Raw genomic sequence first — 19,058 nt, 5'->3', positions numbered from 1 at the left:
AAGATCTTGTTGGCTCTCTCATGGAGAGTGAGTGGTCTCAAGGTGCCCCGAGTGAAAGCAGTGAGAGCTGTTAACAAGCTTTTTTGCTTCTTGAAGAAGCTGGAGTGTAAAAGAAACTCAACTCTGATATCTGTACTTTACAAGGTGTTAACATATGGACTTTTGTCCAAACAACATCTGTTTCATGTTTACTACATTTTGTCTTATGACTATTTTCTTTATTATCTGATAAACATTTGAATTGCTAAGTCATTGTTAGGGATAATATTGTCTTTGAAAATATGCAAATTTTAGGGTATTGTCATTGTAAGACTGACTTAAATTTAATATATAATTAAATTATATTCAGGTATTTATATTTAAAATATAGTATAAAAAGTTCAGATAAAAATTGTTACCAATTATAATTTTTGTTTATTCCATTACAAGATATTTGAACATGTATCTTAAAAGTTGTGATCATGGGAGAAAAATGTGATCATGATATGTACAATTAAACTTTTAACCTCATATCATTCCATATATAGTTTTTTTTTTTTTTTTTTTTTTTTAAGATTTTATTTATCTATGAGAGAGAGAGGCAGAGACACAGGCAGAGGGAGAAGCAGGCTCCAGGTAGGGAGCCTGACATGGGACTTGATCCCGGGTCTCCAGGGTGAGGCCCTGGGCTGAAGGCTGCAGTGGTAAACCGCTGAGCCACCCGGGCTGCCCTAGTTTTTGTTTTTGAAGCGTAGTTGAAAACAGGCTTTAAAATTGTGAGCTGTAATAGAGAATTGCATACAAAATAAATGAATTATTTTGCAGCAATCGTCTAATATATAGATCCCAAGAAATATCACAGGCACCACAAAGGTTTTCTGAGTTACTCCTTTAGTATCAAATCTCTCTCCATTTCCCTTAAGTGTCAAATGCTAATTAAAGTATCTTTTATTTTTTATTTTTTTTAAACACAGAGAGAGGCAGAGAGAGAGAGAGGCAGAGATACAGGCAGAGGGAGATGCAGACTCCATGCAGGGAGCCTGACGTGGGATTCGATCCTGGGTCTCCAGGATCATACCCTGGGCTTAAGGCAGCTCTAAACTGCTGAGCCACCCGGGCTGCCCCTAAAGTAGCTTTTAATTGTTATGCTTTTTAATAGCTGGTTTTTAAAATGTGGAAAGGAGAATCAATATGGGCAAACACCAGTTGATAAAGCAAATATTAATATCATGTATTCCAAAAGCTCATTATTTGGAAAATACGTATTTTTTTCACCTACGAAAAACCTTTTCTTAACTGGTGGATAATTTCTAAGGCTAGCTTGTAGAAAGCTGATTTTATCTGTTATACTTAACTCTAGTGTTGATTTGGGTTCGGGTTTTGTGATGAGAAAGAGTAGATTGGCTAGGAATTGATTCTATGAATATTTGAAATTTTCATAATCTATCTTGGAAGCACATTAACATTACTTTGTTAGCATTCTGCAGTTTGAGAGCTGGAAAGAACAGAGAAAGTAGAGATGTACTATAAAAGAAGCAGCAGAGCCAGGGAATTGTTAGCAGAGTGACCCAGGTGTTCTGGGTTTCTGGTTCTCTTTATTCCTTCTTTTTCCCATGGTTTCCAAGTTCTGTCTTCTTTGCATATTCATCATATTTGTTTATGTTTTCAAATGAAACCTCTGTAGAATTTCATTATTTACAATGAATAGAAACTGCAGCAATACTCATGGACACGTAGAGAGTTTCGAAAGGGCCAGAGACTTGCTGGGGCTCTTCCACAGGACATGGGCTCTTTCCCAAGACCCCAGGGAAAAAAACCACTGCTCTGTGTGATATTGAACCCACTCAGCCCTTCCCTGCTCCAGATTGTGCCTTATCCAGAATTACTGGGTCACCTCACCCTCCAGTCAAAATGCCATTCAGGCCAAGTTTAGAAGGAAAATGGGATTGAACTCAATCGCACCACTGTGTAAATAACTGATCTTCATTTCCCAAAGCACTTTCAGATTTTGTAATTGAATCACAGTACTGCAAAGGAATCTTGTAGTGTTGAACCACTTACATAAAGCGAAAATGTTGGCCATGTTGGGATATTTAGGTCATTTATAAATTTTTTGCTTAGGAGTTGGAAACTACTTAGCTTGTTAAAAGTTTTGGATAAAGACAGCTTTTTCCTGGATATCTTTCAGTTTAAAGTTTTGAGACGCTTTTATTGCTTTCCAATAGGTTGTTTTTGAATTAAAAAAAATAATTGATTTTGAGGATTTGAGGGGAGAATTATACATTCTCGCTTTTTAAAAAAAATTTTTTTTAAATTTATTTATGATAGTCACACAGAGAGAGAGAGAGAGAGAGAGGCAGAGACATAGGCAGAGGGAGAAGCAGGCTCCATGCACTGAGAGCCCGACGTGGGATTGGATCCCGGAAAGGCAGGCGCCAAACCGCTGCGCCACCCAGGGATCCCTACATTCTCGCTTTTAAGATTCTTCTAAGAACCAGGTTAATATAATGGAAATTCATATGTAAACCAAGTTGTTTGTTAATGCAAAATGTTCTCATTATTAAGAATTAAGTTGAATTCTTTAATAAAATTTTTTTTGTAGTGACATGTTTGATATTGATGATTAATTTTATATCTCACAAACAAGACAGGGAACAGTCACAGAAGTGATTTCATTAGTTTTGGGAGAGTCATGACAATGAAGACTTGGACACTTTACAGTGTAGAAATGGTATAGATGGTATCTCCTGTTATAACTTCTTTTATTCCAGATGATAACAGTTTTAAACTTGTGTGATTCTAGCATAATGTAATGCATGTCAGACTTCTCTTCCAAACACACAGTGTTTAAATGCACATCAGAGCTCAGTGACTCACTATACCCACATAAAAAGATAGGCTGCATTTTTCTTAGTTTCTAACTTGGTGTGGTAGCACAGGTCAGAAAATTGTAAAATCCAGCAGCCAAAAATTGCTCAAGCATTTTGCTGTTTTACAAAAGTCATTTGTGCTATGTAACTGTTGTTTTTTAAAGCTATTTTAGTTCTTAAAGTTTTGTGAACCACACTTAACTTTTTCTATTTGCTTATTTTTGTTTCTTTAACTGTTACAAATTTTCACACATACAAATTATTTTGCTAGTTTTATAGCACATTGTTAGAATAAAATAGAGTAGTATTTTAGAAAGCTTAAGAAAGAGACCAACCATTAAAAAAATAATTATACAGAATCTACTAACATTGAGAAAATACTTTCTAGTAATTTGGTTTAACAGTAATCTTTAAAAAAATAAGTAAAAACAAAAACAAAATCCCAGTAATCTTTTTTTTTTTCTTAAAGATTTTATTCATTCATTCATGAGAAAGACAGAGAGAGAGAGAGAGAGAGAGAGAGAGAGAGGCAGAGACACAGGCAGAGGGAGAAGCAGGCTCCATGCAGGGAGCCCGATGCAGGACTTGATCCCAGGTCTCCAGGGTCAAGCCCTGGGCTGAAGGCGGCACTAAACCGCTGAGCTACCTGGGCTGCTTTTAATTCCTGGATAATATATATTTCTTCTGTTAACCACCTAACTCTCATAAACAATAACCCAGCAATATATATGCATGAACCCACACAAGACTGCAGTTGTATGGGAATGTGGAGAAGTGGTTCACTTTTCAAAATCCTATAATAAGAAAATTAACTTTACATGTTTCAATATAATGTGGCTTTATGACTTTTTTTGACTTTAAATTTGGACTTTTATATCTGTAATTCAAACATTGGCCATGTGCAGTGATTGATGAGTTGGGGAAATGATAAAAAGATACAAAATAATTATTCTGCATTCCTGTTTTTAATAAAGAATACATTTTGTGTTTTGTTTTTTTAAACTGGCTTAAAATAGAAAGCAGGCTTTTTATTTTGGCCTAGTGCTTTATGTAAAGGGAAACAAATTACTTTGTAGTAAAGGTAAAATAATGGAAAAAGAGAAGAGGGTTAATACGTTGAATTCTGTAGTCCTATGGTGAAAGAATTGGAAGGAAGGTGGGTAAATAATAATTATAGTTAAAATGACAAAAAAAATCTAAATTTTTGCCTCCAAAGAATTGAATACATAGATTGAGATTGTTTGGTAAGAGTCTGTTCTAATTGCCATTGACTGTCTAGCTTAAATACTGGCCGAAGTACCCACCAGGTCTCAGGGATATGGCATGGGGCCTGGTCTAGAGAAACCTTTGTGTAGTAAGTATTCATAGTAGTCATCTCCCCACCCCACCCCCTTTCTCTCTCTCTTTTTGGGCAGATGTTATTTTTGCTACATTTGCTATTTTAACCTGTCAGTTAAAAAATAATTACTATGTCAGTATGGCTGGCGGCTCATATAGGAAAAATATGCTGTCTCTTAATCAAAGGTGATTACAGTTTTTTCCTGTCTGTAAATGTGCTTGTTGTGTAACGAGAATGCATTAGTCTCAGCCTGATGTACGAAATGAAAGGCAGCAAGAAGCAGCACCATTGTTATCACTCCAGGCGTGTCTAATGAATCGTGTTTCCATGTTCTCTCGGTCACGCCGAAGAGTGCCCTCAGCCAGGGCTAAGCCTCCTGTAAAATGCTCTTTAAGATTATTGTAGCAAGAACAGAAATGCTGGGTGAGTGGGGGTTGGGAGAGAAAGCCAACCAGACAGCTGCATTTCAGTTACAGCTGCAAGGATTACTCACTGTAATAGCAGTGACAGACAACTGTTTGAGCTTTAGTGTAAAAGGCAATTTGGGGACGGCTTGCCCTGTCAGAATTTTAGTAGCAATATGTGTGTGTGCGCGCGTGCACACGCACATGCATGTGCTCATGTGTGTTTGTGTATGTAAGTTCATAAAATGTTTATTTTGTAGTATTAATGATTTAATCTAAATGTTCTAACTGAACTGCATATCTAGATTTTTTTCTAAAAATTAATTCTATCTTGTTGTGCTTCCTGTTCTAAGATTGTTGATTTTTCTTGTAATTTCTGACCATGTAGCTCTTTTTAAAAGCATGTAGCTGTTCAATAAATAATAGTAGCCTTAATTAAAAAAATCTTTTGCAAGCATAAAGTGGTACAGAAGGAAATAATCCAGCAACCAGAGATAACTTAATTTTGATGGCTGTCCTTCAGGCGTTATGTGTATTATATAACAAAATTAAGAGCATATTGATAGCTTTAAAGGATAAAAAGTAAGTTATTTAAAAAATCTCTGAAAGGAGTAGCAAATGGGGGCAAGTTTGGTTCTTAGAAGTCAGTACCAGCCATTGTGCACGATTTTTTTTTCCCTACTGTGTAGCTATTAAAGAAACATTGCAGCCTGACTGTTTTCTGTGGCAATTGTCTTTTGAAGGTCTTGTTCAATTTATCTAGAAATTTAGTTTTATGGTCTCCTTCAATTTAAAGTTTAGTAGCTTTATATGGAGTCCTGTGATCCATTGAAATGCTAACTTGGGTCATGTCTCAACTGCTACAATGCTGTGTAGAAACCATCATTAAAATTCTGGTTATCCTGCAACTGGCAGAGAAGTCATGCTGTTAGAGGTTCCTTAGTAAAACATTATACTATTAAAATTTTGAATCACAGATGGTAATAGCTACACTAGTGGTGAACATAGCATAACATAGAGAAATTGAACCACTTTGTTGTACACTTGAAACTAATGTAACATTGTGTGTCAACTACACTCAAATTTTAAAAAATTAGAAAAATTTTGAATCACAACTGTGCTTCTGTCCCATGAATATTAACAATATTTGTAATCATTTAAAGTTACAAATAGGGTCAAAACAAATGGAGTATTTTGATCTATATTTTCTATCCCTAATTCTTATTTAATTGATTGACATTGGGAAAATTAAAATCCATTTTCAGTATAGATTTGTTAAGTGATACCAAATATTCTACACCCACAAGTAATTCAAGGAAATCAGAGCTCTAAGTAGGTTGAATTGATATAAGTAATAAGTCCATTTAGTTATTAATGACTTTAAATATAGATTTTACAAGGCAATCGATGGCAGTATAACTGATCATTCGTGTTTTATGTAATTGGATTTCTTATGGATATAATGCCATTTTCAGAATTAATGTAGCATTATGCTGCTTTGTTACTCAGTCTTTTTGTAAGTCAATTTTAAGAAAGTAGATACTTCAAAATTTATTTATCTTGAAAGCATTTCATTTGATGCAACCCATAAAATTGATAAATATTACATTATGATATCTGCTTAGTGCAATTCTTAGGTAGGGGATTTAATAATATAAAGCAGTTAAAAAAAACCTAGTATGCTTTATAAATTGCAGATAAGGGTCAAAAACAAAGGCAGTGGGCAAATTATAAATTCTGCATTCAGGGCTGTGCTATCTTTAGCAGTTTGTCACTGAAATCTACCTGGGAAGTAATCTCCTTGTTTCATGTGCTTTGCTTTAATCTATTTGTATTTCTGGAGTTTGGAGAAAAATTTGATTTTCAGTAATTTTAATGGTTGAAAAAGAAGTGCCATCCCTGAAAGAGTGCCCCTCCCCCCCTCCAATATTTGCAGTGGCCAATGTGGTTACTGAACTCAATGTTCTGGATAATAGGTTTCATTAGTTTTGATGCCTGAGGTAAAAAAGCAGTAGGTGGGAATAAGAAGTGTTTTTGATGTCTAGACGTTCATTTCAGCTGTTGCTGCAATATGATACATTAAAAGGAAATATGTATCATAGCTCAGAGGAAATATGTATTCTTTGAAAGTAATTCTACTTTTAAACTGTGTAAGGCAGGGTGACCTAAATTCTAAACGCATGAGCTTGAATTTCTTCAAGGTTTTACAATTTTTATGCTCCTCCCTACCCAATTCCATTATCCCTCCTACTTTTCCCCCTTCAAGTAAAGTATGTCAGTTTTGCTTGTCGAATTGGAAGGGATATCTTTCCAAGATCTCTGCTGGGAAACACAAAATCATTGAAGTATATACTGCTTTGATATTTTGCCATATTGACTTTTTTCCTGAACCTTTTATATGTTTTTTTTTTTTTTTCAGAAAAGCTTATTAATTCTGCAAGGAGCCATGTTTCACAGAGTTAAAAGAAGTTATATTATAGTTTGTGAGGATTTTGAAAAATTATTTGGGCACTAAGTAGTAATTACTACTATTTAAATTTTCCTTTCTAAAACACTGTTTCCTACTCAAAGAAAAACATTTATATAGTACTTTTGCAGTTTAAATATTTGATTATGAGGATTACTATATTAAAAAAATGTTGAATAACAGCAATTTAAACACATTATGATTATAGTTTTTATAACTTAAGTAAGATAGCTTTAGTACCAAAATAGTTTTTCTTTGTAAATAGGCAGCTGTGGTACTACTTAGTTTTATTTTTCTGTTTTAGTTTGGCTATAATAGACCGCATAACAACAAGAGAATTTTTTTTTTTTTTTAAAACAAGAGAATGTTTTAATTTAGGAATTCTTCGTTTTAATTGAATCTTGCCACTCATTTATTGTATACACATTTTAGGTCTTTTGGTGCTTTCTTTTTCAAGACTAACAAACTTTTAGTACAATTCTTCCATTACATCTAAGTAGATTTAGATGTAAGTCCCCTTGTAGGGACACCTGGGTGGCTCAGCGGTTGAGCGTTGTCCTTCGGCTCAGGGCATGATCCCAGAGTACCAGGATCCAGTCCCACATTGGGCTCCCTGCATGGAATCTGCTTCTCCCTCTGCCTGTGTCTCTGCCTCTCTCTCTGTCTCTCATGAATAAATAAATAATTTTAAAAATCTAAACAAAAAAGTCTCCTGTAGAGATAGTCTTATTGCTACTTTATATTCTTAAGGAATTAATAAGCATTTATATGTAAACTGGAAAAATCAAAAGAATTCGGCTTTTTTTTTTTTTTTTTTAATTTTAAAAATGGAGACAGCATACCCTGGGGAGATTGTAGGATTCATAAAGATGGGGTCTAGCATTTGCAAGCTTTCTTACAAATTTGGTGGACGCTTTTCTTCTAGGCCACCTTGGAAAGGAGATCAAGAATTAAGTAGTGAATGCATCTCCTGTCATTTATAGAAACTTAATTTAGACTACCCAATACCTAGTTCATGCCCCTCCCCTTACTTTATGAAATATTTAAATATCAAGCAAATGGAAAGTTGGTTTAAATTTCACTTTGGGAAGAAGATATCTTAGAAAAAACTAGCTTAAAAAGCTAAAATGTGCTTTTCTCTGATATTATCATGGAGTTGTATAAATAGATTGCAGAAGCAATTTCAATTTTGCTTAACATTTGAAAAAATTACTTGCAGTTATTTAGAAAACATTAAGTTGCAAATTGTGGATCCAGAGGGAAATTTGACTTGAATGTTGAAGTTTGCCTTTGTAACTGGTATTCAGAGTAAAAGGTGGATGGGATGGATTAACATAGCTCTAAGTGTGGTATAGTGGAAGGAGCATGGGTGTTAGAGTCAGAAAACTTGGGCTTGAATCTCATCTTTGCCACTAATCCTCTTAACTGGATATAAGGAGATTTTAGATTGAAGCCAAATCCAATGAAGTAAAGGTATGTGCACATAAAATACTAGGTCAATTCAACACATGTTTATGAATATCTGATATGTTCTAGTCACTTCAGCTATGAAAATAAATTGCTTCCTCTTGTGGAATTTTTTAATTTTATAAAATGGACTAATTTTTATATTTACTGTTTATAAAAAGTAGATGTAAAATACATTTGATCCTGTTAGGTTCTGAATATAGTTACATATGACTCTAGATTCTTGGATTTATTAGTTGTGTGACCTTGGGAAGTTTAAGATTTTTAAGCCTTAGTTTTCTTATTTATAAAGTGGAGATTAGAATAAGCTGTATTGGTTGGAATTCTTAGTTGCAAATAAGAAAAGGAATTGATTAAAAGAATATTGAGTATTCACAGAACTGTTTGTCAATTTTAGGATCAGTGCTGCAGTATTGGTTTCATGAGAATAAATAGTGGTATCACCACTAAGCACTGGATGCTGCAGTACCTCTGCTACTTAAGCATCAAAAACTTGATCTTACAGCTGCTATTTCTAGTGGTGACAGAAATATCTCTCTGTGTCTACTTTCTTCTGTGTCACTTAGATCCAGAGCCAAAGGTGTAGTGCAGGAGCACCTAGTGGACTTCAGCATATATATATCCTTGTCCATATTGCAGGACAGGATGGAAGAAAGCGTCTGCTTTCAGCTCATTAGGGGTGACCATATTTGACACTCAGCATGGGATAGGCAATTCCCAGGGATAGGAAGAAGTCAGATACTGAGTGGGTACATGTCCTTTACTTTGTATCATAGTGTTGTGCTGAAAAAACATTCTCCGCATCGCCAGCCCCTATTGATAGGTAGTGCTTGATTTGAAGCTTGGCACACAAAATAAAGTCTCAGAAATTGAGAAAGATGGTTTCCTAGGTAGAAAACCAACCTTGACTATCAGTTATTTTATCTTACTGTTATTTTAATATATTTTTTTAATGTTTGTTAGCTATGCTGCAAAGGATTCAAAGTTGTTATTGCCTTACAAGTGATTTTCAAAATCTATATTAGCTTTTTTGAGAGCATTCCTTTTTTCTGGCCTGATACTTGAGGCATAACATAGCCAAGAACTGTGGGCCAGTGTGTGTTGGCCAAATATCTATTATATTCCAAAAATGCTATTCTAGATTTAACTTATTTTGGCATTTTAGAGATTCATTGAAACATCTGCTGCTCTTGTATTTCTGGAAATTTTGCACATGAAGTAGATAAGAAAACTTGGTCTGACTTTTGCTACTTTCCACAAGTATGCTTGCTGTATATAAACGGTAAATTAAAGGGGTAGCAAAATAAAATAATAAAAATCCTTAAATGCATGGCCTCAATTGATATTATTTACTAGAGGGATTATCCTTGATTACAGTTGTTGAGTTCCAATAAATTGACTACTCTTGAATCTTTATATGTAAGATGAAATTTAGATGTTCATATGAAGTCCAGATACTATGCCTTGTTAGTTACCTCTGCTGACTTATATTTTAAATTTTACTGGCTGACTTACAGTTTATAATTTTCTGTTGTTTCTTAAGCTTTGGTATACTTAAATAAGAGCTTAATGTAATCTGATTTATTTTATTTTGTGTTACTGCTTTCTTCTGGTGTTATTACATTGGTGCCTAAACTTTATATAAACTTATATAATATAAAGGAAGATATGAGAATTACCGTATAAAAAATAATATTGAGGGTATTTTTCAAATTTTCAGTATTTAAAAAAATTTTAGAGAAATGTTTTAGAGAAATTTTTGTTCTCGTTGTCTTATTTGCAATATTTAATATGACGTACATAATACAATTTATAGTAGATTGTCTTGTAGGGGTGGACCACTTTGGTATGTAGTCTCTTTTTTTAAAGATTTTATTTATTCATTCATGAGAGAGAGAGAGAGAGAGAGAGAGAATGAGAGAGAGACAGGCAGAGACACAGGCAGAGAGAAGCAGGCTCCATGCAGGGAGCTAGATGTGGGACTTGATCCCGGTCTCCAGGATCAAGCCCTGGGCCAAAGGCAAGGGCTCAACCGCTGAGCCACCCAGGCATCCCTGGTCTGTAGTTTCTTGTGGGTGAAACTGTTTTTTTGTGTTTTGTTTTTCTGCTTTAAATAATTTGTGAATGAAGGGTTAACCAAATAAACTATATTGTTTGGATAAAAAAAAATCATGTTCAGTGTGCAGAAGTTTAGAGTAGGAGTCCTTCTGATTCATATTCTGTTCTCATTTTCAGCACTAAAAATATATAAGAAATCAATGTAAGTATATTTATAATGGCTTAGGTTCAGAAGCTGTGTCTAATAGTGAAAAGAGTTTATGTAAAGCAGTAAAAGAGTTTAAGTTTTTTAGTGTATAGTTCTACAGGTTTTGCCAAATGTACACAGTTCCGTAACCACCATGACAAACAAGATGTAGAACAGCTCCATAATCCCTCAAATTTCCCATGTCCCTTTGTTATCAACCACTGCCATTCTAGGGATGGGAATGGGAATAAGAATCCATGGGGCAGTTTACATTACCTTAAATTTGCCTTTGTGAGAATGCTATATGAATGAATTCTAAAGCATGTGGCTTTCTGAGTATGATGGCTTTTTTCACTTAGTATAATGACATTCATTCATATTTTGAGTATATCAGTAGTTTTCTTTTCTCTTCTCTTCTCTTCTCTTCTCTTCTCTTCTCTTCTCTTCTCTTCTCTTCTCTTCTCTTCTCTTCTCTTCTCTTCTCTTCTCTTCTCTTCTCTTCTCTTCTCTTCTCTTCTCTTCTCTTCTCTTCTCTTCTCTTCTCTTCTTTTCTTTTCTTTTCTTTTCTTTTCTTTCTTCTTTTCCCCTCCCTCCCTCCCAAGACTTATTTATTTGAGAGAGAACCCACACGTTCCTGTGCCCATGAGCATGGGAGCAGGGCAGGGGCAGAGGGAAAGGGAGAGAGAGAATCCTCAAGCAGATTTCCTACTGAGCTCAGAGCCCTATACAGGGCTGATCCCAAGACTCTGAGATCATGACCTGAGCCGAAATCAAAAGATGGCCACTTAACCTTCGGAGCTACCCAGGAGCTCCCCCCTCCTTTATTTCTGAATAGTATCCCAGTGTGTATGGATTGTCTGCTGTTTGTTCTTTTCCCAGTTGAGGGACTTTTGGATGTTTTCCGGTTCCTGGCATTTTGGGAAAACAATAACAAACCAGCTCTAAATATTTGCTGCAATTTTCCATGTGGACACAAGTTTCTTATTTTACTTGAATACGCACGTGTGTGTATGCATGTGCACTCGAGCACAGACTCCCCTAAGATGGATGATGCTAGACTGCATGGCAAGTGTATGTTTAACTGCAGAAAAAATTGCCAAAGTCAGCTTTTCCACAGTGACTGTACTATTTTTGCATTGTTATCAGCAGTATATGACCATTACAATTACTCTGTATGCTCATTAGCACTTTGTATTTTCAGTTTTTCTTTTAAGCCATACTAAAGGGCTTTTCTGTAGCTGAACATAACTTTTCTGTGTTTTTTTGAAGAGCAGAAGAGTTTTTCATTTCGATGAAGCTCTGTTGAACAGTTTTTCATTCTGGATCATGCTTTTGGTGTCATATCTAAGAAATCTTTGCTAACCTAAGCTTATAAAAAGTTACTCTTGTGTTTTTGAAATTTTATAGTTTTAGTTAGGTTTTACATTTCAGGGTTCATTTTTCTATATGATGTGACCTATAGTTTGAGCCTCATTTTTTTTTGCATAGGGATATTCATTTATTTCAGTTCTAGTTGTTGAAAAGACTGTTCTTACTCCACTGAACTGCCTTTGCACCTTTTTTGGAAGCTGATTGATCATATATTTTTGGGTCAGTTTGTAGGCTATACTGTTTTGTTGATCTGTGTATCCTATCTCTAGTACCACACCATGTTGTCAATTCTAGTTCTATAGTGAATCTGGAAATCAGGTTATGTAAGTCTCCTAAGCTATATTTTTCTTTTGCCGCATTATTTAAGGTATTCTAGTTCCTTTGCTTTGTCATATAAATGCAATTTTTCTCATTCTCTAGAAAATCCTTTAGAGATTTTTTTTAATTATAATTGAGTTGACTCTATAGATCTGTTTTAGAAGAATTGATATCTTGACAATAATAACTTTTTCAGTCCATGATCAATATATACCTCTGCATTTATTTATGTCTCATTGATTGCATTCATCAGTGTTGTAGTTTTTAGCATTTAGATCTTGTACATAATTTGTAGGTTTTATATCCAAGGATTTCGTGTGTTTGGTGCTATTATAAGTGATAATCTTAAAAATGCAGTTTCTTATTCATTATAGTATATAGGAATAGGATTTTTTCTTTTTTGTTTCTGTTGACCCTATTCTGTGATCTAGTTAAACTCAGTTTTAGATCTACTGTTTTTTTGGTCGTTGTTGATTCTATAGGATTTTCTCATAGTCATGTCATCTGTGAATAGAGATGTTTTATTTCTTCTATTCCAACTAGTATGTCTGGTATTTTTTTTCCTGCCTTATTGTATTGGTTGATGACACCTCCACTAAAATTGGAACAGGAGTGGTGAAAGCAGACTTCCTTGCCTTGTTCTTGATAGTAGGGGAAAATAATCAGTCCTTTATCATTAAATATATTAGTTGTAGGTTTTTGTGATTGTTCTTTTAAGAATTTTTTCAAACAAAAAAACCCAGTTCTTCAGTCTATTTTAAAATTGTTGAAATCATGATAAAATTATAATGATAAAAAATTGTAGTTGACATTGCTGAAACTTTTTTAGTATTCCACATTGCATGATTGGACAACTATAACACTTAAACATTTCAGTTAAAGTATTTCAGGACCATTTGAGGAAGAAATAGAGTTATGGTTGTTGACTGAGAACTTTGACAACTTCCATGAACGGCAGAGTACATACTTTATATCAAGAAGAACAAAAAGAAAAAAAAGCAGAGTGGTTGAAGCAGATGACACAATGTTGATAATTTGGGTTAGGAATTTATTGGATCTGTTTTTTTAAAGTATGATTGAAGATTTTTAATTAATATATATATATTTTAAAACAATGTGCAGAATAGATGTCACCAACTTGGAAGAAAACCTTAGAAGAGTGGGACTCTTTTCACAAATGCTGCATCACTAACACTCTTTATGACACAAAAGACTATTACATAGAAAAACACTGACACTAGTAACGAGTCAAAATGTGATTCAGAAGAGTCAACATCTAAATGCTGATGAAGTTTTAGGCATTTTTAACCTTTTCTGGGGTGGTGCTTATAATATGTTTTATGTATGTACAATAATGATATTTGAAAAAAAAATGTGAATAGGGTACCCGGTGGCTCAATGAGGTAAGCCTCCCACTCCTGGTTTTGGCTCAGGTTATAATCTCAGGATCATGGGATCCAGCCCTGCATTTGGTCTGTGCTCATTGGGAAGTCTGCTTCTTTCTTCCTCTGCCCCTCACCCTTGCTCACTCTCTTTCTCTAAAGCATATTTCAAGAAAAATAAAAACATGTCAATAAATGTAAAGGAGCTCTTTAAATAATTGCAAATTAAAAATCCTAAGTAATAAAAGCCATATTATAGTTTAATTGGCAGCTTACCTCCACTCCTTCACCTTCAGCAATATTTAAAAAAATCATGCTTCTTGAACTTGATAGTGTCTTATAGTCACTGAGACACATTAAAAAGGAAAATCAAATTAATATGAGGTGGTCATTTTGTTGAAATGTTAGCTCTCTTTCTCACCCAGGAAAAGCTCTATCTAGAAGATAAATGTGTGAGAACACAGATTCAGGACATCCTCAGGATTGTAAAAACTTTTGCTTGTTTTGTCTTGAACAGAAGTAGTCTGTTGCTAGCAGGAATGTTTATTTGCTGTACTTTATTTCCATTTCTTTAGTGATAAATAATAAAATGTTTCTGACAGAGGTTGCTTTGGGAAAATTTGGTAAATCATTGTTAGCCACACAGGCAGGAAAACAAAAGCTTATCTGACATACTAAGAAAAAATATTATCCGGTTTTATCATTTAAAGGTGGTCCTTTAGATAAAATCCATGAATGTAAATACGCTTTTTCTAATTCTATGTGATTGGAGATAGATTTTGAGATGTCTGTTGGTGTGGTAAAAGCATTACAAATGCATTGTGGATTTAAAGTATATTTTAATTCTCAAAATTTTCTCTGGTGAGTGGTTTTGTCAAGATAAGTAAAAGGAAGTAAAATTTTCTTCTGCAAATGTCGTTTCCATCCTTCCAATTTTTTGTTATCTTGAACTGAACTAATATAATTTAAAAGGAAATTAGCTGTCTTCTGCAAGGCGTTTTATATCCTTTTATATATGAAAAGAATGTTAGGAATGCATGAGGCATTGTTAGTCTATTGGATTCTCTTGATGTTAGAGTTACTTGTGGCTCAGTGTTATATTTCTTTTTTTTTTTTTTTAATAAAGATTTTGTTTATTTATTTGAGAGAGAGAGAGTGTGAGAGAGGGGGCAAGGGGGGCGGGGCAGAGACACAAGCAGGCTCCATGCAGGGAGCCTGTTCCAGGACATGATCCCTGGACTCTAGGATCACGCCCTGGGCCGAAGGCAGGCACTAAACCGCTGAGCCACCCAGGGAACCCCTCAGTGCTGTATTTCCAAGGCAAATATGATATTTCCCAAAATGTCAAACTTAAATGAAATTATGAGTTTAGGAAATCTGATCTTAAATTAAGATTTTATTTCCTGGTATTTTTCCTAAAATTCCGTCCTTAAAGTCCTATTGAGATACTGCCTTTAGAACATATAAGGAAATTTGAATAACTGACATTTTTGAAGATTTTTTCCTTTCAGTTTTTCTCTAAAAATACAGAAGCTAACCTTAGCAATAGTTTGTGACATTTTGTTATCTTTAAATAGAATTTTAACAAAATTTGTCTTTGTTGTACTGTTAGGTAGAAAGATTAATTTGAGAATTTCAGATGATTTCAAATTTTGAAGAATCGGATTGTAAAGATTTTTTTAAAAAATTTTTTATTTATGATAGTCACAGAGAGAGAGAGAGAGAGAGAGAGAGAGAGAGAGAGAGGCAGAGACATAGGCAGAGGGAGAAGCAGGCTCCATGCACCGGGAGCCCGACGCGGGATTCGATCCCAGATCTCCAGGATCGCGCCCTGGGCCAAAGGCAGGCGCTAAACCTCTGAGTCACCCAGGGATCCCCAGATTGTAAAGATTTTTACTGGAGAGGGGTTGTACCATGGTCATATTCCTGAAGACTTTAAAATTGAAACATGTTATTTCCTTCTGTATATAGGTATTCTATGACTTTGGGCAAGTATTTAACTTCTTTTCTCAGTTTCTGTGCAAGATAATTCATTTCAATGAGTTCATTAACTTTGCTTTAGAAAAATGTTTTGAAAGTTAATTTTTATTTGAATGCTCCTCTTACTGGTTCAATTTTTTTAGTTTTGTTTTGCTTTTTTTTCAGTTGTGGAAGAAGGACTCTGGGAAAATGGCCTTTCCTATGAATGTCGGACACTGCTCTTCAAAGCAATACACAATCTGTTAGAAAGGTAAGAGAAGGAATAGCATCACAGTTGTTTTGAGACACCCAGGTTTAATGCTGGATGTTCCCAGGCTTTCCTGTAATTCTCAAAATGCTTTTGCATACAATTTTATGAAGATAAAATTATATACATCTCATTTCTTTTATATTGATATGATTTCAACCTTAGAAGAAGTTTCAGGAATAGCATAAACAGCCTCATATATCCTTTTACTCAGATTCATCAATAGTTTTTCTTTTACCCAGTTTGCTTTGTAGTTTGTGTGATTGCCTACCTTTTTACTTCTAACCTGTGTATTTTAAACTTGTTTCCTGAGCCACTCAAGAGTCATTTGCACACTTGAGAGTGTTCTTTCTTTAACCCCTAAGTGTTTAGGTGTACATTTCCTGAGGACAGTGATATCCTCTCATGTAAACACTGTACAATTATGAAAATTAGGAAATCTAACATTTATAAAATGCCATTATCTGTAGTTCAGCTCCAATGTTATCACTGTCCCACTTATGTCCCTGATATCTTAAACCCCTTCCCCCCAAGATCTGATCCATGATCATACATTTTAGTTTTCATGTCTCTTTAAATTTAGAAGTGTTCTTTAGCCTTTCTTTTTCTTTCTTGACATTGTATGAGTTCAGGCCATATGTTTTATATAATGTCCCTCAATTTGAGATAGTTTCTTCATGATTAGATTTAGGTTATGCATTTTGTAGTAATACCATAGAAGTGATGTCATGTCCTCCTCAGTATATCAAAGCAGGAGGCCTATGATTTCAATGTCAGTGATATTAACATTGTTGATCACTTGTTTGGGGTGGTGTTCTGTCAGATTTCTACACTGTAAATTAATAAGTACTTGTGAACTGTGACCTTTGTTAATTCTTTGTAATTATTAAGTAATTTGTGACCAGATACAATGAGGTTGTGTAATTATCCCGTTACCACATTTTGACTCATGTGTTTTATCTTCTGTCATTTAAATCAGCATAGTTATGGCTGTAATGATAATTTTCAAATGCAATCATTCTTTCTACTTCCATTGTTGGACATTTTTTTTTTTTTTTGTAACGAAGAGCTTTTCATTTTCTTGTATGTACGTGTGTGTGTGTGTGTGTGTGTGTGTGTGTGTGTGTGTGTTTAAGATTTTATTTATTCATGAGAGACACAGAGAGAGAGAGGCAGAGAGAGAAGCAGGCTCCATGCAGGGAGCCCGACGTGGGACTCAGTCCCGGAACTCCAGGATCAGGCCCTGGGCCAAAGGCAGGTGCCAGACCGCTGAGCCACCCAGGGATTCTTGTATGTGTGTTTTAATCTCCCTTTTAGCTATACAAATTTGGAGAAATGGATTTCTGTTTTGGTCAGTGGATTATAATTTATAATTTATTACCACCATCATTTATTTCAATTCATAAATTCTTCCAGATTTGGCCAGGGAGAGCCCCTTCATGATGGAGTCTATGGCTTTTGGACCTGTTGTCATTGTTCAAGTGCCTCCTTACTTTATGGCATAACAGTGTATTTCTGGCTCAGATAGTATTTTAAGGGGAAAAACAAATGATAAAGAATGGATTAATTAAGAACTCCTATGGAAAAAAAACCTTTTCACTTCTCTTTCTGAGTCTTTATTTGATACTTTCAGGTAATCAAAGCTGAAAGGACATTCTGGTACCGTTCAGTTCCTTATCCAAGCTGCTAGTTATGGTAATGTCACTACCGTGTCAATGCTTAGAGGACCTAAGCTGTAGTTGATAAGTTGTCACCATTTAAGTCACTCAGAAAGATCTTTCCCACCAAATTTATCTTTTTCATTTTGGACTTCAGTTTCCACTTCTGTACTTGGAGTAGACCTAGAGGCCATCCATCTGTTACTAAGGCAGTATATTTTGGAAGCATTGATTTTGAAAGTTGAATCTCTTAAATATTTCAAATATTTGGTAATTCTCTCTCCCACTGCAAAACAAAACAAAACAAAGTACACACAAAGTCCCTTCAGGAAAATGTGGAAACTTGACTGTTTATATACTCTGATGCCATAACAAAACTCTTATTATCTGTACAATAATTAATGCATCTTTTAAAGAGTCCTTTTAATGTAAGTTTGTAATGTATGTAGAACAAAATACATTTTTAAAAAATAAAATGTTAATATGTGGTTGAACTGTATTCTTTTCAGTCTTTTGTGTTTTAAATGGGAGAAAATTAGAACAGAAAAACAGAGTGAACAAAAATGCAGATAATTCATTTATTCTTTGGTCATGAATTCTTTGGTCAAAGAATTTATTCTTTGGTTTGTAATAAAAACTGAATTTCAGGGGGTGCCTGGGTATCTTAGTTGGTTGAGTGTCTACCCTCGGTTCAGGTTCTGATCCCTGGGTCCTGGGATTGAGCCCCTAGAGTCAGGCTTCCTGCTCAGCAGGGAGTCTGCTTCTTTCCCTGCTCCTGCTCTCTCTCTCCTTCTCAAATAAAATAAAATAAAATCTTGAAACAACAACAACAACTAAAGTTCAGGTTAATCTCAGTTATTATTTGATAGGAAAGTTAATTGTGACATATGCAGTATGTCATACGATAAATCGTCAGATAGTTCTGAAGAACTTTGGGTTAGATCTGGGTTTAATTTCATAGTCTGTTACTTGGACAGTTACCCTAACCTCACTAAGCCTGAGTAAACACCCTTAATACATTAAGTACAGGATACTGTGTACCTTGAGTTCTTGTTGGATGATGTCTATGATGTGTGCCACATAATACTTAACCTATTATTACTGTTGAAGAATTGTTAATTCCTTTCCCCATAAATATATTCTGCATACTTTGATTTGGATCCTCTTATAAGACTTTATTTTGAAATAAAACAGTATTTAATTTAGAAAATAATTAATCATGTTATTAACTACATGATTAATAAATAAATTGTTATTTCCTACAATTAGAATGGAGAGGTTGAGATTTTTTTGAAAAATTGTAATAATTCCTTTGTCTTTCAAAATAACGT

The 19,058-nt window shown here is 34.6% G+C and overlaps 1 protein-coding gene across 6 annotated transcripts in view; it reads left to right on the top strand.

Annotated features, from left to right (window-relative positions):
• The window catches only part of MED13L (mediator complex subunit 13L), a 295,303-nt gene that overhangs the window by 132,991 nt on the left and 143,254 nt on the right, over positions 1-19,058 (top strand). For all 6 annotated transcript variants that reach the window (XR_005379205.1, XM_038575206.1, XM_038575205.1 and 3 more), the window contains one exon: positions 15,988-16,072. Coding sequence is in view for 4 of the 6 variants with exons in the window: in XM_038575206.1 (XP_038431134.1) it covers positions 15,988-16,072 (85 nt within the window). In the remaining 2 variants the exon portion in view is untranslated. Of the gene's footprint in view, positions 1-15,987; positions 16,073-19,058 lie in introns of those variants that run through there.

Source organism: Canis lupus, chromosome 26 (assembly GCF_011100685.1).
Source record: "Canis lupus familiaris isolate Mischka breed German Shepherd chromosome 26, alternate assembly UU_Cfam_GSD_1.0, whole genome shotgun sequence".
Classification (NCBI taxonomy): domain Eukaryota; kingdom Metazoa; phylum Chordata; class Mammalia; order Carnivora; family Canidae; genus Canis; species Canis lupus.
This window is presented reverse-complemented; position numbering and strand designations above follow the sequence as displayed.